The sequence below is a fragment of the Halteromyces radiatus genome, assembly GCF_025201355.1.
Source record: "Halteromyces radiatus strain CBS 162.75 chromosome Unknown BX664scaffold_8, whole genome shotgun sequence".
Lineage (NCBI taxonomy): Eukaryota > Fungi > Mucoromycota > Mucoromycetes > Mucorales > Cunninghamellaceae > Halteromyces > Halteromyces radiatus.
In genome coordinates, this window is record NW_026251694.1 from 424,533 (window position 1) to 452,528 (window position 27,996).

A 27,996-nucleotide genomic window follows, 5' to 3' on the forward strand; every position below is an offset into this window, starting at 1 on the left:
TAAAAAGACCAAGAAAGTAACATTTTATAGAAAAGTAGGGTTTTTGGGTGGTAATAACAAGGTAAAGTAATGATCCGATGCTGGTCACCGCAAATATACCCCAATACAATAAAAAATCTCTAACCATAACGCAGAAAAAGAAAAAATGAACACGTTTCACATGGGTCAGCTATGAAATAAGGAGAAAATGATTTGTCATCTATGCTTTGACGTAAAAAAAAAAAAAAAAAAGGTATGTTTATTCAAAATAAAAAATAATAAAATAAAAACAATCTAAAATACATCATCAATATAAAATTCCATTGCCTTCCTAGAGTCCGAGTTGAGCTGCAAATGACAATGCTACTTGAGCCGCCATCTTCCTTCGTTCTTCATCTGGTAAATCTTTTCCTTTTTCTACAATATAGATATGTTTAAAATGAATTCGATCGTTATAATATTTTTTTTGATGACATTTACCTCGCATGGCTTGAAGTGATTGTAGTGCCTTGTCCAGTCCATCATCTTGATCAATATCTCCAAATAATTGATCATGCATTCGACCAATCTCTTCTTTTGATGGCATATCTAATAATAATATAAATGGTATAAGAAGAATGAGAATAGGGAAAATTCCAAAGCATGCCATTTCTTGTAGACTGTCACCTACCAAAATCATCATCATCATCATCATCATCATTGTCAAAGTCCAATATATCCTTGCCACTTGCTGTCAATGTTCTTGTTTCATCTTTCTTTCTTAGCTTATCATGCTCTAGTTTCAGCTTTTCAATTTCTACCATAATAAAAATAGACAGGAATGAGATATCACATCCAACCACCACATGTTTATATATATATATATATACCTTTGATCCATTCTTCACCATCATCTTCTATGTTCTTCAATGATTGTTCAAAGTCGTCGTCATTATCATCATCATTATCAGAAAGAGCGGCTTCAAACACATCAGGGAGCTTTCTACTTGTCTGTCCATTTTTGCGTACTAATCCATCCCACATATTTGTATGTAAAGCATCCACCACCAGGTCATATCCTTTTTTATCCATAGGTATTTCTGGTTGCTGATCCATATCTATATAATCGAATTGATTCTCCAGACACCAATCTTCAAATACATCAGTCGATGAACTATCCGTTGTTGTTGTTTGAGTTGCTTTTGTTTCCATTGATGATGACATTCCAATACATAGACGAATGGATGGATCACATACTTCTAAAAAGGACATCCATTGTTTGATAGGGTCAAAACTATTTTGCTATTGCATCATAAAAAAAAAAAAAAAAAAAAAAAAAGAGATCACCAAGTTTAGATATGAGCTCTTGTGAAATCATTTCTCATTTTTTTTTCTTTTCTTTCTTACTTGATATTTGTTGAATACATAAATGAAAGCATCGATGACTTGAGTGACACCATTCTCTTTCTTGCCATAACCATCAATAGTTTCTGTCAGTGAATCCAAATCAGGTTCATCTAGCCAAAAGTCGATGGATGCCGTGTAATACTTGTTGTCGATTGTCCATGGTACAATCACTCCCGCTATAGGATCATTTTGTTTCTGTTGTTCCTCGACAGTCGTGCTGATCTTTGTTGGTATCTTTTGTCCAGAAGAAGTAAATATACCTAAACGGAGGTTAGGAATAATTGACAATTGACTTGATTTATTTTGCTTTTACCTTGAACTACTTGAAATGTATCAATACCTGGAAGTCCTGTTATCAATATTTTGTTGCGAGTAGTCATTAAATGTAAATCGATGGAATGAAGTGAGGAAAGAAAGAAAGAAAGAAAATATAAAAAAAAAAAAAAAAGCCAAATGAAAAATTGAACAAGATTTTCAAACCCACCATTCGACCAACTTTTTTTTTTTTTTTTTTTTTTTTTTGGTAGTCAATTTTCCACATGATGAAAGACCATAATACAAGTTTTTATTTTCAATAAAAATATAAGAGTACAGTAGTAATAATGATAATGATAGTTCTACATTAAATTTAGGAATAAAGTGTAAATACTACCAAGATAAAAGGGGTATTTCTAAAACTACAATTCTACCATCAAAATTTGGTGTCCAATGAGATCAGGATGTTCTATTTCCTTCTTTCCTTTGATGACTTGTAATTCACAGGCATGTACCAATTTAGGGTCATTTGGTTTGTCCACTATCATTTTATCATTCCCATGTTGTTGTTTCCGTTGATGTTCCCAAGTCAATCGAGTCACTGCATTCACAGACGCTACCACCTTAAAAATTGCTTGAGCCAATGAGTGAGGATAATCCTGGATTCTTGCTACTGTTAATGCCGAAAATAAATCGCCTGTTCCTGTAAAGTAGCCTTCATATGTCGGGAAAGAAATCAGATGCTGTTGAACGTCTCCATTAGGATGTCGCTGACTTGTCATACAATACAGAGGTTGATGATTAGTATTGCTGGCAGATTCAGTCGATTTGCTGTGAGGTAATAAAATAGTTTTTGGTACATCTTCAGGTGGAAGAACCATGGAAGTAATCACAATATTGTCAACACCAAAAGCATGGATCTGATTTGCCGCCTCTTTTGCTGTTTTGAGATTGATAATCTTGATATCTGATAAAACCCTATTCATCAAAAAAAAAAAAAAAAAATTAGAAGTTTAAGATTTATATTTGTTTTAATAATTCTTTACTCGGCTTCAAATTGATTTGGAGTAATAACGTCTGCAACTGATAAAACATCACGATATAAGGGAACAATTTCAGGAGCGACATACAAACGTCCACCATCACCCAACACAGGATCACAGACTAAAAAGAAGAAGAAGAAGAATAAAAAAAGGATATATAAATATAGTACCATTGTGTTTTCCGTTCTTACCGTAAATCAAATAGGGAATTCTTTCCTTGAGCTGTTTTACCTTATTTTCAATCGTTCGTAGTATGTCAAAGTTGCCAATATATCCTAAATAGTTCAACAAACAGAAAGGATTACATTAAAATACTTAATCTGTTTTCATATCGCTTTTTCTTTACCTGTCAAGACATGAGTGTACTGGTCCATCAACCCATTAGCTTCAAGTCCATCGAAAAGTTGCTGAACATCTACATCAGTAAGACGACCTCCTGTCCAAGATGTATATCCTATTATAAATGCAAAAGTTATATAAATAGCTAAGTTTCCTACTTGTAGAATTTACCTGTATGATTGGAGAATTGTACAGTGTTAAGAATATCAACATCAAATCCCAAAGTTTGTAATGGAAAGGCTGCAGCTTTGTTGCCTGTTACAAAAAAAAAAAAAAAAAAAAAAAAAAAAAGATATAGTTATTAGGCAAATTATTTTACTGTTGGTGTTTCTTGGTGTTCATTTTACCACAATACCCAGAGACCTATGAATGAATATGTTAGTTATAGATTATGTTGTAATAGATATACTAATTATTACCATATGTGATTGAATACTAAGCACTCTGTATGAAGGTGAATCCTCTAGGTTTGTCATTACTATCAATTACTGCTACTTATGGTTTGGATAAAAGAAAAGAAAAATAGGAAAAGCTCAAGATATAATGACCCTCCAAAAAAAAAAAAAAAAAAAAAAAAAACTTTAATCACCGCGTCCAATCAGATGTCACTTGTCCCCACAATGATTGAATGATCATTCAAATCACAGATGATAACAAATATTTTATTAATATCATCAATCAAAAAAAAAAAAAAAAAAAAAACATTTAATATTATTTTATCAATTCGTTTTGGACGTAACAAAAGAAAAACAAACAAAAAAAAAGCATGTTTTTATATAAAAATTGGAGTCGCGGGGAATCGAACCCCGGTTGCATGTATGCGAAACATGCGTAATACCACTATACTACGGCCCCTACAACTTTCGTCGGGGCTTAAATTTCCTATATATTTTTCATTTGAAAAATTTTGCATTTTGATTGGGCAATGAAATGCCGGTCTATTCTTATTGGTTGATATGTTGCCGGTTTTCATTCAAAAGAATGTGATTTTGAACTACCTTTTTTTTTTTTTTTTTTTTTTTTTTTTTTTTTAGACTTTTTATACTGATCTTTCGACAAATTGTATATCATTCTTTTTTTTTTTTTTTAACTCACACATATACCTATGAATGGTTTTCTCTTCAATGTATTATCTTCATTATTGGAAACAATATCACCTCGCAGGTATGAAATCAGAAGAAAACTTCTTGTATCAATTCACTTGAATGATGCTTTCACTTTTTCGATGTATCAATTTATATAGTTATGTGGACATGATCAACAGATTTCACGTGAATGGAATGTAGATTGATGGGATATGAATGGTAAGAATGAAAAGGAATTGGTAGAACCTTTTTTTTTTTTTTTTTTTTTTTGTAAATGTTGAACACGTTTATTAATATTCATTATTTTGTATTTTTAGATATGGCTTTATTCATTTTTATGGTATGTAGATAGAACAACAAGGAGAATTGAAGGAACAATCTTTGTAGAATATAATAAATAGTACAATAATATACTCACACTACTGTTTCTCCTTTTCATAGATGATCACCTTGACCAACTACAAAGACAATGAAGTGGCAATCTAACAATGATCAGTCCTTGCTTGGAGCGAATGGATGTAAATATATTGGCTTTTGAATGGAATGAATGACAACAAATGGACAATAGAAGTTGCAACCTTATTGAAACAAATTTGGACATCGAGATACATAGATTAGTTATATAGAAAAGTAGTCATCGTTAGAAACACTTGATATATATATATATATATATTACTGATTAGTATTAGATTTGATGGAAATAAACGCCTTCATAGTCTCCTAGCGTCTTTTGAAATCAAATATGTGTATGATCATTTATATCGTATGCTTGATGTAACGTATTGATTTGTTGATCATGTAGAATATTGCATTACTAAGTGTGTTGACTTGAATTTTCTTTTTTATTTTATTTTTTTTTTTTTATTTTTTATTTTTATTGTTAATAGTTATAGATGGAATATGATAACGACAATAACGGCTGTAGATAAAGAGAAAACATAAAACAATTTTATTAAATGTAAAGAATTGTGTAAAACAGTGTGAAGAATTAACGCAAAGTATATACAAAAAAGGCCATACGATAATAAACCGTGTACGAAATCATAGAAAGAACCATCAAAACGATAAAAAATAAAATAAAAGAAGGAATGTTGAATATGATGCATTGGAAGTATGTCAGCATAAACTGTCATGAAATATTGACATGACTTGATGATTAGAACCAGGTTAACTTCTCGGAATGTATAATCATAAAAAAAAAAAAAAAAGAATCAAGTGAGACGATATTTTTTATTTTATTTTATCTTTTAAGTTCTAAACTAAACTAATGTAATGGCTATTCTAATGACTAAGTAATAATGGTATCATCTTCCTCCTTCAATTGCCGTTGTCGTTTTGCTGGAGAGGGACTGGGTGCTGAATGAGGAGAACCAATGATCATGCCATCAGGTGACGAGATTTGTTCTGCAGGTGAGGAAGAATTATCTACAAATTCACTATCCAAAAAAAAAAAAAAAAAAAAAAAAATCATTTATGAATTAGAATGTCAATACACAAGTATTCACTTACACTTGGTGATCTATATCATCGTGATTATCACAATCATTCATGTCATTGTTATCGCTATCGTCAGTGATATTCTCCTTGATGTCACTATTGTCACTGGTGATATTGTGATTGTCAGCATCGTTGTCTTCTTTCTTTTCATCATTGTTGTCATTCTTTTTGCGTTTGATGCTCTGTCGACTAGAGTTGATCATTTCCCGTGTCAAAAGTCTTCTTGCTGCCCAGTGTTTTGCACAATCCTTCAAGTGTAAACCAATACCTGAAGCTGCCTTTTCAAAATGATCTACTAATATTTCTTGATATGTGTGTTCTAAATTGGAAAATGTCTTGTTTCGACCTGGTAAAAACATAGTGTCATCCACTTGTTCTAGAGTATCCTTTGCCAAATCCAAAAGTGCTTCATAAGCGCGTGCTTGTTCCTCTTCAGTCCGTTCAATCCCATTCTTATTCTTGTTCCATGATGTACTGATAAGCATCTTGAGTTTTCGAGTTACACTTTCCTTTTTATGTGGTGGTAATATACGTGTCATAGGCTCTGTTGATATTATTGTTTCATCTGAAGTATTAATAGCAGGAGAAGGTGAATGTCTGACACGTTCGTAAAATGATAGTTTGGTTTCTATAGCTGTCAGTTTTTCATTCATTCTTTTGGTCGAGGCAGATAAACTTCTTATTTCGTTGGATAATTGTAAAAGCGTTTTAAGAATGAGTTTATTTGTGTCTTCCATGGTTGATTAGGGTATAAGGTTATTATAGAGGAACCAAAAAAAAAAAAAAAAAAAAAAAAAAAAAAAGGAAAGGGAGAACAATGAAATGGAGGTTGATTGAATTTTTTTTTAAAATGCCGTTCGATCTTTTTTTTTTAAAAAAAAATGTTCTTTGTTTCCTCTTCTTTATTACCTTTTCTTCACCTTTTTTTCTCTTTCTACATTTTGACTACAAATCAACATAGTGCCTTATAAGTATAACATTACTGGTAATAGAGCTTACTCAATCAACTTTGTTGCTTCTTTTTTTTTTCTTTTTGAACTGGGTAAGCAACAATCTTTTTTGATAATATTAACTTTTTATCTTATAATATTAATTTTTTTTCTTTTTCTTGTCTCAAGAACTCGATTTGGACGGCAATGAACACAGAAATAGATACCAAGATATTGTTGACATGCTAGGAACTAGGTGGAAGACTGGAATGATACTTGATCGATAGTCTACAGGTAGCTTACTTCGTGTATATGATGGAAAGAACCCACCTTTTTGGATATGGATGTCTATTGTGTATCAGTAACTCTCTAAATTCGTAAGTATATACAAAATAAAAAAGAAGGATATTGCAAAATGATACTCATTGCTGTTACTTGATATTGAAATCAACCTAATAGTGCGCTTTCCCTATCTCTATTGGTCCCTGTTTTTTTTTGGTGCGTGCTATTACTTCTCGACGATGCGGTACAGCTGATTGGACTCTATTTGTCACTTGGACTTTAGCTTTAAATGAGATCCCCAGTATGACATTGGGTTCCTTCTTTTTTTTTTTTTTTTTTTTTTTTTTTTTTTTTTTTTTTTTTTTTTTTTTTTTTTTTTTTTTTACTATATTCTCCTCACTGATCCAATCATCATCCTTCAATATTCATAGATATCTATTTTATTTCCGTTTATATTTTCTGCCTATTTATTTATCTGTTTTTTTGTTTTTGTTTTTTTTTTAGAATACATACATCTTGGTTTTTATTTTACAAAACATCTATCATGTTATTCTCTTTTAAAATAAAAAACCCTTTTAAGAATCTCGTTTATCTTTTTATACATCTTTTATTATATACAAATATCAACTAATTCAACAACTTTATAAAAGTCATCCATCCACTATTCACTAATAATATCATAAAATGTGTTCCCTCAATGCACGCATAAAAATATTTCATTAGTGCACCAGTACACATCTACCGGTCGCCTTAAAAGAGGATGAAAAAAAAAAAAAAGGTATTTCTTTATATAACGATCTAGCAACCCCTTGATGATGGATTTTTATAGCCAAAATCTGACAAGGCAAATTTTATCTTTTCATTTCTCGTTCATAAATGATCATCATTGACTCAAATTTGGAAGAGACATACTTGACATCATTCTCTTTTACTTGTATTAATGACAGTTTATATGTTACCTCCTAATTTATATAGTAAATTAAAAAATAAAAATAGAAACACTCATCCCTCATCCAATAGTGATCATCATCCAATGAAATTACCACCATTGGATTCCTCTTCAAAGTAGTCTAATATCATCTAATATCATTTTATTGCTTGCATTGCCACGTAATGTGAAATAATCACAAAGAAGATTTTATCGATTTTTTGAAAAATTGCCTGATGAACCCTCGACGATTGGATTCTACAGCCAAAATTTGGCTGGGGAGTTCGAAATTTTTGGCTGTAGAATTCAAAATTTTCAAAAAAAAAAAAAAAAAAATATATATATATATATAGATCAAATCAACCTTTCAAATCCTATTTTTAAGCTTAAATTCATTATCATACCGTATAAGCATCATTAACAAAAGACATGTATATTATTTATGATTATTTCTTTTGTTAGTGGATCAAGTAGACAGTCTGTCGTTAATGCATAGAAAATCGAGGAAAATGATCATGTGACATCAACCATATTTGGTTGTTTCCTTTCTTGGGTAATTTTTTTTTTTTTTAATTCTGCCCTTTTCTCAATAGTATACAAAACAAGAATATCAATCGTTCGTACCTATCATATGCGTCTTCTTCTTTTTTTTTTTTTTTTATCAAAAAATGAAATATATGTGTGTGTATTAATTTTCTGATGGATTCATTAAATATCTACATATAGGTACATAATGTGGCGTGCGTATAGAAAATAAATCATTCTTAGACAAATCCTGGGAAATGAAGGATCTAATACCAAAAAAAAATCCAGTAGTCTGTGTGTGTCACGAATAAAAAAAAAAATAATCATCATGTTGAATAGATACCAACCTCTTTGATAGCGTGAGAACTGAGCACATGAAGAAGATAGAACCTGGGGAAAAGGGAAATCATCATCCACTTCTTGATTTTTTTTTTAAAAAAAAAAAACAAAGTTCATAGTTTGTTTGTAAACAATAACGATAAAACTATGCTTATTTGCATAAACTGTCAATATGAATGTTAAGACTGGATGATGCTATTGTTTTAAAGGATGATGAGATTGCATATTAAAGGAACCGGAGAGTGAAACTATCAGCTTTTTTTTTTAAGATAAACTCGCTTATCTTGGATAGGAACAAAGATAACCTTTTTTTTCCTTTGTCATCATCCATTTTCTTTTTTTTTTCATTTTCATTTTCAATTTTCTTGATCTTGATCTTTTTTTTTCCTTTTGTTCTCAAAGACTAACAAGACGATGAATGAGTCAAAAAAAAAAAAGTGTGTGAATAATGACAGGTATTAAGCATTAAAGTTTTTGGATCATTCGGACTTCAGAAAGTAAAACCTTAATATCTATCAGCCTCTTTTTTTTTTTTTTTTTTTTTTTTTATCTCTAGACAAATTCTACCACTAAATGAAGGAATCTTAACTTTTTTTGATGATTGATAACTGAATATTGATTCGTATCATTCTTTGTTATCTGAAGATGAGAAGTTATAAACTGATTTAATGAATGAAAGAAAGGAAGAAAGGAAAGAAAAGGATAGGAACCTTAAAAAGGAATGACTGTGAATGATGATTGATGATATTTTCTTTTTCATGATCCGCATTTCCCATCTGCTGCATATAAATTGAAACATTCACTTTTCTCTCTCTTTTTTTTTTTTTTTTTTTCTTTCTTTCCTTTTATCTCTCTTCACACACTCTAATTATGTCTGATAAAAGGGAAACAGATGATACAACAACAGATCATAAGATCGAAATGACTGGTATTAAAGATATTGATTCCTTGGAACAAATCGAGAAAGTAGATGATACTATTACACCTTTTATTTACTCACCTGCTGAAAAAAGACTCAAACGTAAGATCGATCGGAGTTTCCTTCCATTGGTGTGTATTGTTTTATTTGTACAGGTAAGAATCTAATTTCTCCCTTTTACAAATTTATATTCATGTCTTTCTTCTTTATTTTATTCTTTTAAATAGTTCGCTGATAAATCAACATTGAATGTGGCTGCTGTACTTGGTTTATATGAAGATACACATATTACAAAGAACGAATTTGCTCTAGTAGGGTAAGATTCCCATTCTCTTTTTTTTTTTTTTTTTGACATCTTTTATTGAATAACATTATAGGAGTTTATTCTATGTCGGTTACTTGGCTTTTCAGATACCCAACAACTTTTTAATTCAAAGAGTACCAATATCAAAATATATGGGACTTATTTTGGTTCTTTGGGGTGTCAGTTTAGGTTGTACTGCACTGTCAAAAGGTTTTGGTGGATTGGCTGCTTGTCGTGTTATTCTTGGTTTCTTTGAAGCTGTCACCTATCCTTGTATTTTTATCTTGATTGCTTCCTTTTATCGACGACATGAACAAATCTTTTATGTATCTTCCATGTTTATTGCAAATGCTGTTGCTACTGCTTTGGGTGGTTTGATTGGTTATGGTATTGGAAATATGCAAGGTCTTAATGGTTTATCTGCTTGGCAATATGGTAAGACAAATTTATAATAATGATTTGTACTCAATAACAATGTTTAATGCTTATTTATTAATAGGATTTATCATTTGGGGTGCCGTCACTGTTACACTTGGTATTGTCTTTTTCTTCTTCTTGCCTGATCATCCAAAATCAAGATGGTTTCGTCTCACTCCTGAAGAATCTCTTATTGTTGATGAACGCATGTTGGATAGTGGAACAGCTCAAGATACTACTTTCAATATCAATCATGTCTGGGAAGCCCTTAAGGATCCAAAATATTACTGCTATTGTGCCCTGTCTTGTCTTTGTAATCTCCAAAATGGAAGTCTTACTGTATTTTCTACACAAATCATTCAAGAGATTGGTTTCACCGTAAGTCATGGTTACACTTATATATATATATTATACTAATATTCTACTTTCTAGAATTTACAATCGATTCTACTCAATATACCCAATGGTTGCTGTGGAGCCTTACTTATCATCATTTCCACTTATTTATCAAGACGATATAATGAAATCTGCTTTGTTGCAATGGGAATGACCCTAATCTCTATGACTGGTGTTTTATTACTTGGATTGATCAGTCATGGTCCTGTCAAATTATTAGGTATATATATATAAAGGAGACACTGATTTCATAGTATATTGACCTTTTTCTTCTTTCTTTCTTTCGATCTAGGTATCTATCTTGCTTACGGATGTACTCCCATGTATATTTTGATGCAAACAAGTATTTCAAACAATGTGAAAGGTAAAATAAATAATAAAAATAATGAAACGATTATTCCCCGTCTCCTTTTTTTTTTTGATTGCCCATCTTGATCTTCCATCTATTATCAACCATTCATATTTATCCAAATGATCAAATCATCATTGATCTCTCATCATTCTCTTCTTTTTATTTATATAGGTTATTCTAAAAAGGTATTCTACACATCAAGTCAATTAGTATGGTACACCATTGGTAATTTTGTTGGACCTCAAATGATGGACAATCAATCATCTCCATATTTGGGTGCTATGCTTGGATTTACTGGTGCCAACATCATCGCTTTCTTCTTATATGGTTATGTTCGATGGTCCCTTGTTCGTGCCAACCTTCGTCGTGGTTTTCCTGCCAAACCTTCTGCTGCTGGTCAGTTTGATTATTCAAAAAAAGTGGATGATAGAACAGATGTTGAAGATGTCTCCTTCGTATACCGTCCTTAATATTCTTTAAATTTAGTGTATTATTATCTACGTGAAAATAAAAATGTAAATGTATCTCGGCTTTTGAAAAATCCTCCGTCTTATTTATGCTACTTTTTTTTTTTGTTTCACTACTTTTCTCTTTCGTCTTTTTTTTTTTTTTTATTATGACGACCACAGTTGTATTACCTTATTACTTTCTATTGATTTTATTGTTTTCTTTATTTACTATTACTTCTTCTTACCAAACTATATCAAACGACTACAATGCTATTGAAAACTCTACACTGCGACATGTGTTAAAGGGGATGAATGCAACCAAACTCGTCGACCTTTTCGATATCTATGGACTTGCTGATTATCTAGATAATGACGACAAACAACAATTAACAGTCTTGGTACCTACCAATGAAGCTTTAGATGAAACAATGATACCTCAAAATGATATTGATGAATGGCTACGTTATCACATTATTGAGCACCGGTATGCTCCGGAAGAACTAGTAGATGGAGCCCTTTTGGTAACAAAGGCAGGTGGTGGATTACTAGGTAGACATCAACAACAACGTATCCGAGTCCATGTCACTGTACAAGATAAATCCTTTTATTCTGAAAAAAAGAAACAATCGATTCAATTTGGTGACGCCGTGGTAACAGGGGAACCAGGTAAAAATAAATAAATAAATAAATATTACATGATGATTCATTTTTTTTTTTTTTTAGTGGCAACCAATGCAAATTATATTTACCCAGTATCGAAATCAGTGACTTTACCTCGTGATGTATTGGATCAACTCCCTACCCACCTTGATTTATCGACGTTTGTAGCAAGTGCATATGCCTCTGGATCCAACAATGTGATACAGACAGCAAAAGGCATCACTTTATTTGTACCTACCAATGATGCTTTTGAACGACTCGGCATGCTTACAAAATACTTACTCCATCCTAACAACAAGAAAAAACTGGCACAAGTAGTTCTTTTCCATGCCATTCAAGGGATCTATTATACAAACGACGAAATGGCACCTGGTGAATATAGCGTCTCAACACTCTCTTTTGGTGATGGAAAACATAATGAAGAAAACATTTATATGAACAAGACAGACAAGGGACTCTTTTTACGTGGGTTTGGTGCGGCAGATGGTAATGATCGTAGTGTGATTGGCAAAGTGGTGATGGAAGAACAAGATGAAGATGATATGCTGATCAAGAATGGTGTAGTGCACAAAGTGGATCGGGTACAACTTCCTTCCTTATTGAAAGTGACAAATCATGACCTTTTGACAAGTTCGGGGAAAAATGCTTTTTTGGATTTGATGGAACAAGCGCAACTGATGCATCTTTTAGACACAAGTGAATCTTATTCAGGAAGATACACCATTCTGGCTCCTAGTGATCGTGCCTTTGCCAAGATGAACCTTACTCGACTCCTTGAAGATCAAGATTTGTTGAATCGTGTAGCAAGACTTCATATTTTACCAGTGGCCATACCTCAAATGACATTGTTTGATATATCCAATCAACAAGAAAAACAGAAAGATCATGGAAGTACAAATATGGATGAACATCAGGAAATCACGACATTGGGAACAGAATTCGATACACTGGATGATAATGAAAAGGTGATGATCACTTTGGTACAGAACAATCAAAAGACATCTGATATCTACACAGTTCATGTCAAAGGCAGTTTGCAAGACAAGGCGGAAGTGGTAACTATTGGTAGGGTGACGAACGGTGGTGGTGTTATTGAAATCGATAGGGTACTCATACCTTCAGATGATAATCATCCTCTTTCTTGGTGGTCTTTCCTTTTGGTAGTTTTATCTGTGTTGGCCATTAGTGCTCTTATTGTTGGTGGTGGATATTATCTATGGTTATGGTGGAAACGACGTCGAGAAGGCTATACAACCCTTGAACATGAAGAGGAAGAAGTAGATGTAGATTGATTTGATTTAGTTTAATCCCTTTTTTTTTTTTCTATTGTTCTATGGAAGATTGAAAAATAAAAAAAAAAATTCATTTGAAACCGATGTCTCCTTTTTTATAAAACATGGGTAATTTTGTAAATAAAGAAAACAAAAAAAAAAGATATTCTTTTTACTATCATCTTCTACTGTCCTTTTATTTTCATCAAGAGATGATCCCATTTTCCAAGAAACAAAGTGGATCCATCTTTTCTAACCGTCATCTTGCATTGATGTCGGGCTTTCTATTATGTGTAAGGATATTCATTTTTTTTTTTTAATTAGTTATCACTAATCATCATTGACTACTATTTTAGTTAATAGGAATAGGATTAATCATTTTAGAGGTTTTATTTCTTCCACGTAAGATCATTCATCATCCATCATCTTAAGAAAACAACTCATTTCTATTTTGTTGTTATAGAATGGGTTCATAGTGGCGTAATCATGACTGATTTTTATATCTATATTGTTGTTACCGGTTGTGTTAGTATGTTTAGTATGATTGCTGTAGTCACCATATGGAAGGTAAAAAAAAAAAAAAAAAAAGAGATAATATGGTATGCTATATATATATTCTTCTTCTAGAGATCATTATCCGGCATGTATCATATATTGTTGGTGCTTTGTGGAGTTTGCATTGTACAATTTGTAGCAGGTTTGGTTCATATTGGGTTGTTGTATCAAAAATATCAAACACAACTTGTAGAAGCATGTATTCGTCGTCAACCTCCCGGTGCATTTTGGTGGTCCTTTGGTTATCAAAGTATGGATGATATTCATCAATCGATTCTTCATTGTGAACGTGATTGGGGCCGTTTTTCTGCTGTTCGTGTCGCTTGTTGTTTTACCTTTGCTCTGATTGCGGTAAAAAAAAAAAAAATAAAAAAATTACTTTTTATGGTAGGCCTTTCCTTATTTATTTTTTTTTTTTTAAAGACGCTATGTCTTCTTCTAATGATCAAGTATTATCGTCGATCAAAAAAGGATGTACGATCGGATCTTGATAAGATGGTGGATGCATCATGGGACAGTGAAACATTGCGTGCTCATGAAGAAGAAAAACAACCCATCCGAAAGGATGAATTACCAACAAATTTGATGCAATCATCACAAAAGGAAAAAGAAGCCAATAAAGCCATTGCCTTTGAAAAGCATAACCAACGACAAAAATTATATGAAAAGATCACCAAGCGGCAACGACAAAAAAGAAGAGAGAGAAGTCGTACAGGATCCGCCGTGTCTTCCCCTCGACATTCTGGCCGATTTTCCCATCTCTATCATATCCATCCTTTTGATGCTCCAGTGGAAGGACACCTCTCAGCTCATCATGTGGCTTTTGACGATAAACATGAGGATATGACTCAACACAGTGATGTTTTTGAAGCTGCTCGTTCACGACGTAGTAGTAGGCGTCATCGCAAACTTTCTTTATCTCATCCATCAGCATGGGCAGGTCTTCCCGTAGATGATACGAAACATAATTTAGGTCTTTGGGATAACAAACAACATGATCAACAACAAACATCTTCATCACATGAATGGGCGAGACATCACCAACAACAACATCAACAACAACAGCATCAACATGATGATAGTGACGACAATGATGACGAAACCAAGCCTTTGAATCCATTCGAACATAGGCCTCGTACTGATTCTCCTTGATCAATACTTCCCATTGTATACATTATTCATCCTTATAGAATCAATCCTCATATTCATCATGTTCTCTAAATCAAATAATCAATAACTAATAATAAAAACCCAATGATCAAAAAATCCATTTTGTACTGTATTGTAATAATTGTATATTGTTGTATAAAAAAAACCATCAAACTACTAATATAGGGGGGTTGTAGATATATATATGTGCGTATGTGAGTATTCGTGCATCAGTGATGTAAGAAAAAAAAAAAAGAGAGAGATAATGTGTGTATATAAGTAATCCGGCGTAAGGGTGTTTGTGTGGTTGGTGTTGTTCAATTGCGGAAATATATGTATAATCTATTCTGAATCGTCAGGACGAGCCTATGATATCAAAGAAATAATCATCATCATCAAATATTAGGTATAATCCTACAAATATATTCTTTTCTCACTTACACCACGAGGTCTAGCATCACCTTCACGGAAACCCAAATCCTTCTTCAAACCATCGTTAGGGTAAGTGCGTTGGACCTACAAAAAAAAAAAAAAAAAAGAAAAGAAAAAAAAAAAGAATAAGCATCTTTTTTTTTTTTTTTTTTTTTCATCCATAAATCTAACTTGGACTTACAGCAGGTCTTTCAGGATAAGTGGAGTAAACAAGACCAGCAAAGGCAGTAAGCACACCAGTAGCCAAAGCCAATTGAGCAAGAGCCTTGTAAGGACTATAAGTATGAAGATCAGGAGCCCAAACACCCAAAAGTTCATCTTCTTCGTGAAGCTAGAAAAAAAAAAAATAGAATGTTAATATATTTTCAACTGGATTGGTTAATGTAAAACTAAGTTTTTAATAGCTTACAGTTTCGCCAAAGTTACGTTTATCTTGAGGATCCCACCAACCGAAAGGACCACGAGCTTGAGTACTGTTACGAGGCAAGTTGGGATAATCACCAATTTGAGGATCTTGAATGACTTCACCAGTATCCAAAGTAGATTGAGCACGAGCAGACATGACTACAGGTCGTTGAATAAGACGTGTGCTCAACAATCGTGAAGTAGATGTACGAAGCATGGCGTATAATGAATGAAAAGAAAAAAAAAAAAAGAGAGGGGAGTTGGAAAGAAAAAAGAGGAAAAAAAAAAACAAAAGGGTTGTTTATTTTGATTTTTCTTTTTCCTCTCAGCGGCTTTTCAAAGAGATTGGGGAGAAAAAAGACTACTTGCTCTTTCTTATACGTAGAATTCGTCAAGTGTCAAAAGAAAAACGTCAGAGCACCCCCTTACCTACAAGGGATTTTTTTTCAATCACCGTCAACCTACACGTCAAAAAAAAAAAAAAAAACGTTATCAATAATACCATCCACATGAACATCCCAAGTGATTCTTATCTTTATATATATATATATATATCATCATCATCATCCATCATCAGGCACTCTTTATCGTCATAAAAAATAAAAGATACTTTTCATTCAAACAATCAACAATAATATATATAAAAAAATGTACTAAAATTTTTATTGTCTTTTTTTTTTATTTACAACCATAAAAGAAGTGGGGAGTGTACGTCAATAAAAGTCATATATATATATGTATAATGAAAAAAAAACTTAAAAGAAACTATCTAGTTGGCAGCACTGAAGTATTCCTTGGAATCCTTGACATTGGGCTTGATAGTCTTATCACCCTTGTTCCAACCAGCAGGGCAAACTTCACCGTGTTCATCAGTGAACTTGAAGGCTTCAACGAGACGAAGGACTTCATCAACAGAGCGACCGACAGGCAAATCGTTGATGGTGATTTGACGAACAACACCGTTAGGATCGATGATGAAAAGACCGCGAAGAGTGACACCAGCATCTTCCAAAAGAACACCATAGTCACGAGCAATAGACTTGGTCTTATCAGCCAACAAGGGAATGTTCATTTCGCCAAGACCACCTTGCTTACGGGGAGTGTTGATCCAAGCCAAATGAGAGAATTCACTATCGCAAGAAGCACCAATCACAGCACAGTCCAAAGCTTCGAATTCCTTGACGCGTTCAGAGAAAGCCAAGATTTCAGTAGGGCACACAAAGGTGAAGTCCATGGGGTACCAGAACAAAACAACGTACTTACCCTTGTAGTCAGACAATGAGATATCCTTGAAGTCACCATCGACAACAGCAGGAGCAGTGAAGGCAGGAGCTTGCTTTTGAACTTGAGCAACCATGTTGATTAATTAAAAGAGTATTGGTAATGAAAAAGGAAAAAAAAAAAAAAGAGAGAAGAAAAGGGTATCTTTTTTAATTTTTTTTTTTTATATAAAAAAATTTAACTAAGTTGCGGAAAACAAAATAAATCTAAAAGTAGAAGAGAAGGGCTAATATAGACCTTTCTATGGATTTCTACGGAGTTTCAAACGCTTACTAAAGCCTTGTTTGCCAATCGTTTTTCATATGTAAAAACTACAATAATCATCATCTTGAATAGTTTGGAATGGAATGCTGACAGAGCATTTCGATGCCCGCAGAACAAAAAAAAACCTAATAAAAATTTTCATTTTTTTTTTTTACAATTGAACGAAAGCAACTCTGCTTAGTGGATTCTAAATCTATATACGATAATGTTTTAATATATTTTGATGACATTTTGGTATTCATATGATTTTATTCAGAAAATTTTATTTTGAATCAGAATGACAAGAACACCTTTTTTTTTCTATCAAACAGTGGTTCCTGAGAGTAATCACTGACGCCTCCCCAATCACAGTTGGTTATTCCTTTATTGAAACTCCAATTCATTGGTAAAAAAAATAAAATAAAAATAAAATAGACAAAACAGACAAAAAGACTTTTATTTCAACCAAAAATATAAAAAAAAAAGCAGTTCGTGTAACGATGAAGAATGATATAAAACAAAAAGGTATAACTACAAATACATATATACAAAAAAAAAAAAAAAAAGACGGAATCGAGATGATTCAATTGAGTGGACCCGGAAAACTATATATTGGTCTGACAACCTTCTACGTTCAAACTTTGGAGATTTGTACAAGCTTGATAAATATCATCTAATTGATCCATTATCATAGGTCCAAGAAAGTTGTATGCCAGGTCTAGAGATACAAGGACAGTATCATGCTTTCTACCACTAGAAAAGTATGTCAATGTCTTGAAGGTAAGCAGATTACTATTCAAATTCACTATAGATGGACAAGGGATAGCATCAAATAATCGAATAATATCGTCATCACCTAATGTTGTCAAAATAAAATTATTGATTAGGTAAGGTTTTTATTTTTACTTGATTTACTTACACAATAGATTACCAGATAGATTTATTTCTGTAAGTGGGAAAGGTAATAGATGTACCAATTCAATCACTGTATCAATGCCTTCAGATGATAATCCTAGAGAAGTAAGAGTAAAAAAAAAAAAAAGGTTCAATATCATATGAATACCCCCTTTTCATATTTTCTTCTTCTTCCTTTATTTTCATACCTGTACCACGTAAAGATAAGACTGTAGTGTCTGATGATTTATCCTTCAGTACTCGTTGTATTTGCGGTAATGGTGATTTCTTGATTCTTGAACATGCGTTGTTGTAAACCTCCAGTAATGTTTTCACTTGATAACCTAGGTTCAATAAAATATTCATATAAGAAACATTTTCCAAACATATCATTTTGTTTGGTGATTACCTTGTACAATCGCATCTAGTTTTTTTTCTTGATGTTGTGCTAATATGTTGAGGGTATCATCTGGAAATAGATCAGTATCATCCAATCGAAAGTGACTAATGATTGGCTAAATACATAAGATAGTTTTTTTTCAAAAGGTTAAGTAAATAAAAGATCATCACTTTTTTTTTTATTTTTGTTTTACCTCAATTCCATAGAGTTCCCAAGATCTTCTTGTCACTTCCTTTCCCAACCATTCTAGTGTATCCATATCATCTTCGCATGGTACCAGCATGTGCTCCATCTTATTCCTCAAACTTAAAGATACCGTTATTGTCTATTTTATAAATAAAGATTGCATGAGCTATCCTATATTTTCTTTACTTTTTTTTTATATTAGCGACATACCATCCTTGAAGCTTTATCTGCAGGTCCAAATAATGGTTGAGGATTGTGTGAACTTGTTTTATCCATCAAAGCGTCACCGTTGTCATCATTATCTTCATCCGTAGTTGCTTCCAAATCTTCTTCATCTTTTGTAATACCAGCCTATAGAAATAATTTAGATCAAGTTATTCAATATTTACCAACTCCTTGTCTCTCTCTTTTTTTTTTCTTTTATAATTACCAATCGATTATATTGATTTTCAGTTTTCCTAGCCATTCGATGCCATTCCGCAGCTTTTTCAGTTTGACCGTAGTAATGATAAAGACTGTGATTTCTTTGCTGTGCAGTGAGTATAATGTCCAATTGTTGTAATCTATCTTGAGTATGATTTGTAGCCAATGTGATGATATCTTGATTTAATGCAGCCAATTCATTCAAAGAAGTATCATGTCTTGCCCAATGGATTGAAGCCTTGAGTTGCAGGAGTTGGATGCGAAGGAGCATGAGAGGAAGCGCTATTGTGGAATCTACATTGTCATCATCTACTACATAAGTCAGACCCATTTCCACTACTGATGCTGCTGAAAGAAACATGCTGTAGTTGTACAATAGTTGTCCTAGAGATTCGCATACCGTAGCTATTTGACGACGTAACTTTCTTCCAATGATAGTATTCCGAAGTGTTGTGTTATTATAGTTATTGTAAGTGGTGTAGATATCAATATTTTTACTCCTGTTGTAGTTGATGCATTCTTGATCCGCATTGGCTACAAGTTGATCGAGTTCTATTCGTCTTGATTGAATGGTGAGTACAATATCTTTTGTTTCCTGTGCCATAGCTTTGGCTGCTTCTAATCCTTCTCCTTTGTATATTTGGATGACTGAGGTTTCCATATCTCGGCAGAGTGCCAAACAGCCAGAGTAATCATTCAATTCCAGTAAGGTCTTGACCATTTCAACAGTACTTGCCAATATATCATCCAGTCCATGTTTCTTGACCAATTTGAGTTCCTTTTTCTGACATTCCAAAGCCTTATCCCACTGTCCACGCCGAACATATATGTTACCAAGTTCCCACCAAGATCGTCGTTCATTATCCACGTCGTCCAGATTAGCAGCAGCTTTGATGGCATCCTGTAAATGTTGTTCCACAGTCTGATCATGCTGATAAATGGCAAGTTTCCCTTTGATAACACCCATGTTGAAGTCGGACGATCGCATTAAATCTGTAAGCGTTGAATGATCACCATCCACATCCTTGACAGTCATAACAGAAAGTACCTTACGTTCCTGTTCATAATATTTGCAAGCCATAGGAAGATCTGTATGGTTACTGATACGATCACCAAGATGACCATGAGTAAAGTATGTGTCGCCCATTAGCTTATAAGATTGTTGTAAAAGTTGCTTGTCTTTGATTTTGGGATGAGGTTGTTTAAAGAATTCCAACAGTTTCGTGTTTCGTTGAATGGCTTCGTCATAGTTGCCCAACCTTGAAAGAGAATAAGAGAGAGAAAGAAAAAGAGAGAGAAAGAGAGAGAGAGAGGAAAAAGAAATGAATAATAGTCTTTTTTTTTTTTTTTTTTTTTTTTTTGTACCTTTGATAGGAACGGATCATGAGAAGATAAGACCTATTAAAATATATCAAAAGTCATTAGTTGTTTGCCCTTGTATTTCAAAATTTTGTTCTATAACTTACTGTGCAAGCCGCCTATAATCATTTTGCTTGATAAATACACCATTGGCTTTTGTACAAAACTTGAGAGCTTCAGTTGCATAATCGATCTTGTCGCGTTCTTGGTCTGTAGCAGGTAGATCAGTATCAATATAGTCGATTTGAGATAAGAGTAGATCAGCAATATCCAAGGCTATTTTGCATGCTTTTGTTGTATCGTCTTGTTCCATATATAGTTTCAATCTTCGTTTTCGAGCCTTGATCTCCTGTGCCAAAGGAGACTGTTTAGTGAATCGAATACCATATGTGACTTTCACCATTTGTCATAATAGTTAGCGGGTAAAAATAAATAATTTGCACGGTAGTGAATAAAATGGTTTGCAGGTGATAAAAAAGTGATTTACGTTGCGTATAAAGGAACAAAAAAAAAAAGTTGGTTTCCAATTCAACAAAAAAAAAAAAAGACGTAAAAGAATAAGAAAATGAAAACGCGCGGGATTTGAAAGGCTATTTCGTATAGAAAGAGGATCTCCTTTTTTTTTTTCTCTCTTGTCTCTCTTTCTCGTTCAACTTTAATCCTACTCTTTTTGAACAATCATTATCACTTTATCAATGGATGAATATGGTTTTGAAACTCGACTGCGACATCTTGAACATATAATTGCTGGTGATCAGATAGAACATCTTTCTCGGTCAGTACAAGGCTCTTTGACCTTACGCTGTTCTCAGTTGGCAAAGGAACTAAACATTCTCTACAAGAACAACAAGAGTTTACAAGATTTTGCTACAAAATGTAAGTTATCTTTTCTTCTTCTTTGATAAATAATAGCATCCATGTTTTATATGTCTGATAGAGGACTCATGATGATTGACTTTTTTTAGATGATCCATATGCCAAAGTACTGAATCCAACCAACTCGACTTACGATATGGAACGTGAATTGTTACAACCAGAAACAAAATTAGAACTTGTACTAGCAGCTTATGATGATTTGGAACGATTGGCTAATGAAGTCAAGCAAGTAAAATCATTGGAACATGTAGTGGATGGCTCCGATTTGAAAGGTAAAAAAAAAAAAAAAGTTAGAAAAATAATGCATATATTATATAATTTACCCTTTTTTAAATTTGTTCTTTTTAATGATACTTAATAGTGGATAAACTTGGAAATCAACTCTCACCACTAGAATTAGATCATGAACAACAAGCAAAGCAATTAGCCGATTTGACTAGTCGGATTTCTCAAGCTATGGATAATTATAATGGCACCGTATCCTTTTTTTTTTTCTATCATTCTACTTTTAAAATATTTAGAACTAACCATATGATTATCCTTAATGATAGTATTTTTATATTTTATAGATCAATACATTATCTGAAATTTTTATCGCCTGGGATGATGTCTTATCTACCATGGAACATCGGATTAGTCAGTTAGAAGGTCCTCCAAAGAAGAAGGAAGAATTCATAGAATAGTCTCAACCTTTATTTCATATCATAATCATATTCCCTTTTTTTTTTCCAGTGCTTAAGTTGCCCTATCATTGGGGTGATCCCTTTTGAACATTATTCAACTGCCGAACCTTATTTTTTTCTTATCTTTTTTTTTTTTTTTTTTTTTTTTTTTTTTTGGCTTTTTTCCTCTCCTCTTTTCTGTATTCCAATAAATATCTGTATTAATCATTTAAATATTATTAGGTGTTTTCACGCATCAATAGAAGACTTTCTGTATTTCTTATAAAGTCATGGGCTTATTGTCAAACGACCGGCTCTCATTTGGTCCTTTCAAACCTATTGTACTGCGAGGATCTCCAGAAGAAGATGCTTCCACTGTCTTTACAAGTCATGTTACTCTGACACTTGCGAAACCTGAAAAACTATCAAGTATCATAGTCACTCTAAGGTCGATTAGTTTAGTGTACTTTCCAGAAGGCAGGTCTTCTAAGAGAGAATATAACTATAGTTTACTAACTTTTTTTTTTTTTTTTTTTAATATCAAAGGCATTGGTGCTCGTGCGTCTCGAACTACATTTGAAAAGACTCTCAACAAACAATCTTTGACTCTTTTGGAACAAAAAACAGAATTTTCCATAGGTGAACATAGATTTCCTTTCACATTTATTGTTCCCAATGTAAGTATATGAAAACAATGTTAACGCTATCATTTCTTAACCGTATTTATTTATTTATTTAGTCATTAGTGGATACGATTGAAGATGAATTTGGACGGGTACGACATGTAGTGGAAGTGACGGTGAATCGAAAAAACAAAAAATCGATATTGAATCAATGGAAACTTTCGAAACCGGTGTTGGTCCTTCGAACATTTTTATCCAATTCATTATTACTGAATCATACTGTACAAGATCTCTCACAAACATTTGATCGGCATTTGACAGCAGCAGATGTGACTATTATGGTAGATGTAGCTGTCTTTTCTCCTGGTGATTTATTTACTCTCCTCTTTACGATCCAGCCTCATCAAAAACACGTACGATTAGAACATATCGAAGCAACAGTGACAGAATCAAGACGGTATGCAGTCTCAGAATTGAAAGCATGGCGTACTACCTCAGATACTTTTTTACTACGATATCTTGATGCAACGTCTCTCACCGACCTTCCTTCATCAACATCATCATCCTATTCCTCTACTTCTTCAAGTTCTAATACCGATTTGGCGATGATCTTTGACAGACAAGGTTCTGGTTTGGATCTAATGGATACGTTCAGTTACCGGGTTACCTTTGCAACACCAACTTGTAAAAGTAACATTCATCATACCACTCATTATGATGATATTTCATTTCGACATCGTTTGGATATTCGACTCACAGTTTCTTATTTGGAGGAGAGTGGAGAACGGGTGCACATCGATTTAAACTCACCAACAGTATCATCATCATCACCAACAACGACATCCAGTACCATTACATCATCAGGAGCAATAGTGTCATCATCACCTACATCATCAGCGCAAGCATGGCAAAATGTTTTACTCAAGTTACGAAAGGGAAGACCGGGAAAATATGACGAAGATCAGCATGGTCGACAATATGAAAAAGTGGTGGTATCGACTCCAATCCATGTGTTCGATTGCAGGCTCAAAGAGGACTATGGTAGCTTACCTTCTTATTTTGAAACTGGACTGGTGAAACCACGATTTACAACTATCATGCCGACAGAAACAGGGTCATCATCTGTCAAACAAAAAGGAAACAAGATTCAACAAAGTAAATGATGATGAGCAAATGGGACATACAAGCACAATAACGACTGACGAACGACAACATCACGCATACCTCTGTAAATGCTATTATGAATTCTGTCAAACCATGGAAATAGCATCAACCTTGGACAAGATACCTTCCATTCCGCCCCCGGATTATTATATAGAATAGTATGATATATTTATTTATTATTAGAATGTTTTATTTAGAATTGTGTATATATATAAAAAGAATAAAAGAAAAATCGATCATTTATCATCATTTACTGCGTTGTTTGGAAGGTTAGACAGAATAGATGAATCAATGTAATACAAAAACATTTGACTCTATGTGGAATATTAATCTTCATTTATCGAATGGGAAAAAAAAAATTAAACAAATAACAATCGTGCATTGATATTGAATATCTTACTTTGAAATGGCCAGATTTAATGTTGGTTCCCATTTTTGAGTTGGTGAGAATCATTTATCGTCCGGAGAGAAAAACATTGAACCTTGATCATGTTGATCAATGTAACCATTAGCAACATTCCTTCCTTCTCTTTAGGCTACATGGAAAGAATATGTTAACAGTCCTCTCTCTCTCTTTTTTTTTTTTATGATTGAAGATTGATGGATTAACAATATTTAAAACTATTGTAAATTCATTATTAACATATATGTCAACTTTAATAATAATGATTTATCTGATTTTCATAAAAAATAACTATATATGTTAACATTGTTCTAGGCTTTCTACATATTCTTTTAGCCTGTTACGGGATTAGAAATAAAATAATAAAAAAAAAAAAAAAAACAGGAGAAGAGGGGACGCAGTTTCTGTATCATTCGTTTTTTCGATGAATCCGGAGATCCAATTGACAGATTAATGATTAAAAAAAAAAAAAAATGGATGGGGCAAAAACCTGGGTTAACAAGAGAATCAAAAAAAAAAAAAAAGAAAACAGAAAAAGTAAATGTCAAATGTCAAATTCTAATGCATGATGATGATATGAATCACTTATATAAATAATGTCGATTTCTACAATTCATATGATTAATGATGATTTCTATGATGATTACTATGATGATTTAAATCAAGTCATAGCCTTCAAAAGTTCAATGTAAGCCATGTGTTATTATTATACTTTTGGACAATGTGTACTACTTAAACCTGAGCAAATTCTCTAAGTATATTTAAGCTTCAATCCCCGATTGGCACACGTGTCTCAGGTCCCCCCTTTCTATGTCTATATGTCCCTTTTTTGTTTGTTGTACTTGTTATAACAACAACAGCAATGGTATGATGATCTTATGGGAAGAACGCATGGTTTATTTTATTTTCACCACTAAACCAAATAGAATAATATAAGATGTATTGTAGATCGTTTTGACAATTCCGCGATTTCTATAGTAAAAGCGGAATATAAAGGAAATGATGATCTTTTCCTGTTGTAAGCTTTATTATTATTATATTATTATTATTATTGAAAAGATGTATAATGAAAATAAAAGAATATTTCATACTTGTCAATTTAAAACTGAGAGTATCTTACAACAAGTGACATGAAATGACATTAAAAAAAAAAAGAAAGAATTGAATGGATCTTCGTTGCACAAATACTTGAAATCTTCCCATTTTTCAAGTTCCTCTCTTTCCCTTTATTATATTTTTTTCTTTTCTTTCTTTCTTTCTTCCTTTTTTTTTCTTTTTCTTTTCTTTTCTTTTTTATTTTTCTTTCATTACTTTTTTTTTTACTTTTTTCTTTTTTTTTTTTCTTGAAAAGGGACTTTACAAGTCCAACTCTTTATTGAACCCCAGCCTTTCATTTAACATCACTTTCCTTTATATCAACCATGGAATCTTCAAATGAACGGAATCATCCCCATGCCGGCATGACGATGCTTCCAAACTACAATTGTTATATACCTACTACTACAAAACCCACTGTTTCTACTTCAACTGAATTACAACCTTTACCACCATCACAACAACAACAGCAACAACAACAACAACAACAACGACCGACGAACTATATGAATCCAAATATTCAACACCATCATCACCAACAACAACAACAACAACAACAGCAACAACAACAACAACAACAACAACAACAACAACAACAACAACGTCAACAACAAGAAGCTAGTCAACCTCGTAAACGGACGCGTGCATCACCTGAACAATTAGCTATATTGGAAAAAACTTTTAGTGTCAATCCATCACCCAACAACCGTGTACGTGAGCAACTCTCTAGGGAACTTGGCATGACAGAAAGGTCTATTCAAATCTGGTTTCAAAATAGACGTGCAAAAGTTAAGAATATGGCAAAACGTTCTTCTTTACTCCATGATGAAACCTTACGGATGCAATATTATGCTGCTACTGCTGCTGCTGCTGCTTGTCAAGCTGCTAGTTTACATCAACAACATACTTCACCTGACGGTACTCCAGTTTCCAATCCTGATCTGTATTATTACTATTACTATTATTACTACAATCAACAACAACAATTACAACAGCAACAACAACAAGCTTATTATGGTACAGATGGCTCTTCCATGATTTCTCCTTCACCTTTGAAATCAAATCAATCTACTCCTCCTCCTCCTCCCCCTATGCCAACAACAAATCAAAAACCTTGGACTTCTTTATCTACTCCACCACCTTCATCAATATCTCCTTCCATATCTACTCCAATCTCTGCATATCATCATCATCAACAACAACAACAACAACAACAACAACGTCATCATCATCAACGAGCTGGAAGTACATCATCAACGTCTGCATCATCTGGTATGAGTGCTCCTGAAACTGCTGGTGGTCGTGTTCGAGCTCATTCTGTTGGTCATTATCCTTATAATCCTTATCAACGTCATACAAACCGTCATGGATCAAGTGAACCTGCTAATGGTATTTATCCACAACGTCGTCCTTATTCATCATCAGCATCTCCTGCACCTCAAGCTCCTCCTCCTCCTCCTCCAATGAACATGTGGTCTGGTTCTTCCTCTTTTATGATGGGTAATAATCCTATGATTCCAGAAGAAGATGCAACTTCTGCTACATCTCAAGCCATGACAACTCAAACATTATCATTAAATCAACTTGATCTATCTACTGGTTATGATCCCTCTTGGTCTTCTACTCCCGCAGATCAATCCATGCTTCCTCTTTCTTTATCTCTTGATCCTGGCCATACTCAAAGTAAAAAAAAAAAAAAAAAAAAGGATCGTCATGAAAAAAAAAAGTTTATACTTATTTTTATATTATTAGATGATCGTTTAGGAACACCTATGTCATTGGATGATTTCAATACTGGTGAAGAAGAAGAAAATCATCAATATCGTATTTCGGCTGAAGCTCTACAAATTGGGACTTGGAAACGAATGAGTCTACAACCTCAAGATTTAGAATGTTTCTTTGATCGACAACTTCGATGCATGGTATGGCGTATTCAGGATGGTCAACAACGTTTCAAGATGCATATCAAGTTGGATTCAATTGAGAAAATGCAGTTAGATCCTTTACTTGAACGATTGGGTTGGGCAAGGCTCTCTTTGACTGTGGTTCACCCAGAAACAATATCCTTTTATATGGAAGAAAGTGGTACTCAAGCTTTTGGTACAGCAAATGATCATTGGACGCAATGTCGCGACTTTACCCAAGATAGACAAGCAACAACAGTACAAACACATTATATTGATGGACCTGCTTTAGCTCTCCGTGCTGAATGGATGCGTTTGGTTGCTCAAGATAAACAGTTACACGATCTAGTACAAAATAATATGGTGCCTCCAACATCTCATGTGTATCATACAGCTCATGGTCCTCATGGTCAATCGATGTTAAGCAATTCAACACCCTCTCGTCAAGTTACACCAGCCGATGTGATGATGGTCATGAAAGAAGATAATCAGTCGATGCTGTCTCTTATGGAAAAGGATCAAATCAAGGATGACCAAGATAACTCTCAAGATTTATTACTTTTTCAAGGGGTTTAGATCAAGAAAAC

At 33.2% G+C, this 27,996-nt stretch overlaps 13 protein-coding genes and 1 non-coding gene across 14 annotated transcripts; 7 read left to right on the forward strand and 7 right to left on the reverse strand.

Annotated features, from left to right (window-relative positions):
• Positions 1-235: 235 nt before the first annotated feature.
• Positions 236-1,807, reverse strand: BX664DRAFT_340416 (uncharacterized protein). Its single transcript, XM_051546821.1, has 6 exons — positions 1,679-1,807; positions 1,366-1,625; positions 849-1,260; positions 650-775; positions 460-567; positions 236-396 (listed from the first exon to the last, which is right to left on the reverse strand). The coding sequence occupies exons 1-6, from the start codon at positions 1,743-1,745 to the stop codon at positions 311-313; spliced, it is 1,059 nt and encodes a 352-aa protein (XP_051396995.1). The 5' UTR covers positions 1,746-1,807; the 3' UTR covers positions 236-310.
• Positions 1,808-1,908: 101 nt separating this feature from the next.
• On the reverse strand, positions 1,909-3,550 carry BX664DRAFT_340420 (Ribokinase-like protein). Its single transcript, XM_051546822.1, has 7 exons — positions 3,422-3,550; positions 3,350-3,365; positions 3,174-3,257; positions 3,010-3,117; positions 2,855-2,938; positions 2,667-2,784; positions 1,909-2,598 (listed from the first exon to the last, which is right to left on the reverse strand). Exons 1-7 carry the CDS (start codon positions 3,476-3,478, stop codon positions 2,043-2,045), a joined length of 1,023 nt encoding a protein of 340 aa, XP_051396996.1. The 5' UTR covers positions 3,479-3,550; the 3' UTR covers positions 1,909-2,042.
• Positions 3,551-3,786: 236 nt separating this feature from the next.
• Positions 3,787-3,857, reverse strand: BX664DRAFT_t116. The gene has a single exon. It is a non-coding gene; the product is annotated as a tRNA-Ala (tRNA).
• Positions 3,858-5,298: 1,441 nt separating this feature from the next.
• On the reverse strand, positions 5,299-6,365 carry BX664DRAFT_340426 (uncharacterized protein). Its single transcript, XM_051546823.1, has 2 exons — positions 5,597-6,365; positions 5,299-5,523 (listed from the first exon to the last, which is right to left on the reverse strand). Exons 1-2 carry the CDS (start codon positions 6,319-6,321, stop codon positions 5,376-5,378), a joined length of 873 nt encoding a protein of 290 aa, XP_051396997.1. The 5' UTR covers positions 6,322-6,365; the 3' UTR covers positions 5,299-5,375.
• Positions 6,366-6,484: 119 nt separating this feature from the next.
• On the forward strand, positions 6,485-7,107 carry BX664DRAFT_340427 (uncharacterized protein). The gene is made up of 3 exons (XM_051546824.1): positions 6,485-6,626; positions 6,703-6,890; positions 6,973-7,107. Exons 2-3 carry the CDS (start codon positions 6,826-6,828, stop codon positions 7,076-7,078), a joined length of 171 nt encoding a protein of 56 aa, XP_051396998.1. The 5' UTR covers positions 6,485-6,626; positions 6,703-6,825; the 3' UTR covers positions 7,079-7,107.
• Positions 7,108-9,411: 2,304 nt separating this feature from the next.
• Positions 9,412-11,518, forward strand: BX664DRAFT_340429 (major facilitator superfamily domain-containing protein). Its single transcript, XM_051546825.1, has 7 exons — positions 9,412-9,661; positions 9,734-9,822; positions 9,884-10,245; positions 10,310-10,605; positions 10,660-10,843; positions 10,916-10,987; positions 11,147-11,518. The coding sequence occupies exons 1-7, from the start codon at positions 9,458-9,460 to the stop codon at positions 11,443-11,445; spliced, it is 1,506 nt and encodes a 501-aa protein (XP_051396999.1). The 5' UTR covers positions 9,412-9,457; the 3' UTR covers positions 11,446-11,518.
• A 214-nt stretch (positions 11,519-11,732) lies between these two features.
• Positions 11,733-13,376, forward strand: BX664DRAFT_317339 (FAS1 domain-containing protein; the record flags this gene model as incomplete). The annotated part of the gene is made up of 2 exons (XM_051542742.1): positions 11,733-12,090; positions 12,148-13,376. 2 exons carry the CDS (start codon positions 11,733-11,735, stop codon positions 13,374-13,376), a joined length of 1,587 nt encoding a protein of 528 aa, XP_051397000.1.
• A 177-nt stretch (positions 13,377-13,553) lies between these two features.
• BX664DRAFT_361616 (uncharacterized protein) lies at positions 13,554-15,062 on the forward strand (the record flags this gene model as incomplete). Its single annotated transcript, XM_051548250.1, has 5 exons — positions 13,554-13,648; positions 13,712-13,757; positions 13,819-13,922; positions 13,983-14,261; positions 14,334-15,062. The coding sequence occupies exons 1-5, from the start codon at positions 13,568-13,570 to the stop codon at positions 15,060-15,062; spliced, it is 1,239 nt and encodes a 412-aa protein (XP_051397001.1). The 5' UTR covers positions 13,554-13,567.
• A 98-nt stretch (positions 15,063-15,160) lies between these two features.
• BX664DRAFT_340435 (uncharacterized protein) lies at positions 15,161-16,147 on the reverse strand. Its single transcript, XM_051546826.1, has 4 exons — positions 15,901-16,147; positions 15,673-15,822; positions 15,501-15,575; positions 15,161-15,425 (listed from the first exon to the last, which is right to left on the reverse strand). The coding sequence occupies exons 1-4, from the start codon at positions 16,111-16,113 to the stop codon at positions 15,402-15,404; spliced, it is 462 nt and encodes a 153-aa protein (XP_051397002.1). The 5' UTR covers positions 16,114-16,147; the 3' UTR covers positions 15,161-15,401.
• A 386-nt stretch (positions 16,148-16,533) lies between these two features.
• On the reverse strand, positions 16,534-17,303 carry BX664DRAFT_340437 (thioredoxin-like protein). The gene has a single exon (XM_051546827.1). The coding sequence runs from the start codon at positions 17,251-17,253 to the stop codon at positions 16,666-16,668; it is 588 nt and encodes a 195-aa protein (XP_051397003.1). The 5' UTR covers positions 17,254-17,303; the 3' UTR covers positions 16,534-16,665.
• A 668-nt stretch (positions 17,304-17,971) lies between these two features.
• On the reverse strand, positions 17,972-21,186 carry BX664DRAFT_361619 (uncharacterized protein). The gene is made up of 9 exons (XM_051548251.1): positions 20,790-21,186; positions 20,689-20,721; positions 19,331-20,582; positions 19,111-19,251; positions 18,908-19,039; positions 18,724-18,829; positions 18,524-18,658; positions 18,340-18,432; positions 17,972-18,276 (listed from the first exon to the last, which is right to left on the reverse strand). The coding sequence occupies exons 1-9, from the start codon at positions 21,083-21,085 to the stop codon at positions 18,026-18,028; spliced, it is 2,439 nt and encodes an 812-aa protein (XP_051397004.1). The 5' UTR covers positions 21,086-21,186; the 3' UTR covers positions 17,972-18,025.
• Positions 21,187-21,329: 143 nt separating this feature from the next.
• Positions 21,330-22,372, forward strand: BX664DRAFT_340440 (uncharacterized protein). Its single transcript, XM_051546828.1, has 4 exons — positions 21,330-21,558; positions 21,648-21,830; positions 21,920-22,035; positions 22,128-22,372. The coding sequence occupies exons 1-4, from the start codon at positions 21,378-21,380 to the stop codon at positions 22,239-22,241; spliced, it is 594 nt and encodes a 197-aa protein (XP_051397005.1). The 5' UTR covers positions 21,330-21,377; the 3' UTR covers positions 22,242-22,372.
• Positions 22,373-22,409: 37 nt separating this feature from the next.
• BX664DRAFT_194304 (uncharacterized protein) lies at positions 22,410-24,244 on the forward strand. The gene is made up of 3 exons (XM_051540084.1): positions 22,410-22,697; positions 22,767-22,897; positions 22,960-24,244. Exons 1-3 carry the CDS (start codon positions 22,511-22,513, stop codon positions 24,004-24,006), a joined length of 1,365 nt encoding a protein of 454 aa, XP_051397006.1. The 5' UTR covers positions 22,410-22,510; the 3' UTR covers positions 24,007-24,244.
• Positions 24,245-26,011: 1,767 nt separating this feature from the next.
• BX664DRAFT_268329 (uncharacterized protein) lies at positions 26,012-27,985 on the forward strand (the record flags this gene model as incomplete). The annotated part of the gene is made up of 2 exons (XM_051540993.1): positions 26,012-26,726; positions 27,270-27,985. 2 exons carry the CDS (start codon positions 26,012-26,014, stop codon positions 27,983-27,985), a joined length of 1,431 nt encoding a protein of 476 aa, XP_051397007.1.
• Positions 27,986-27,996: the final 11 nt, after the last annotated feature.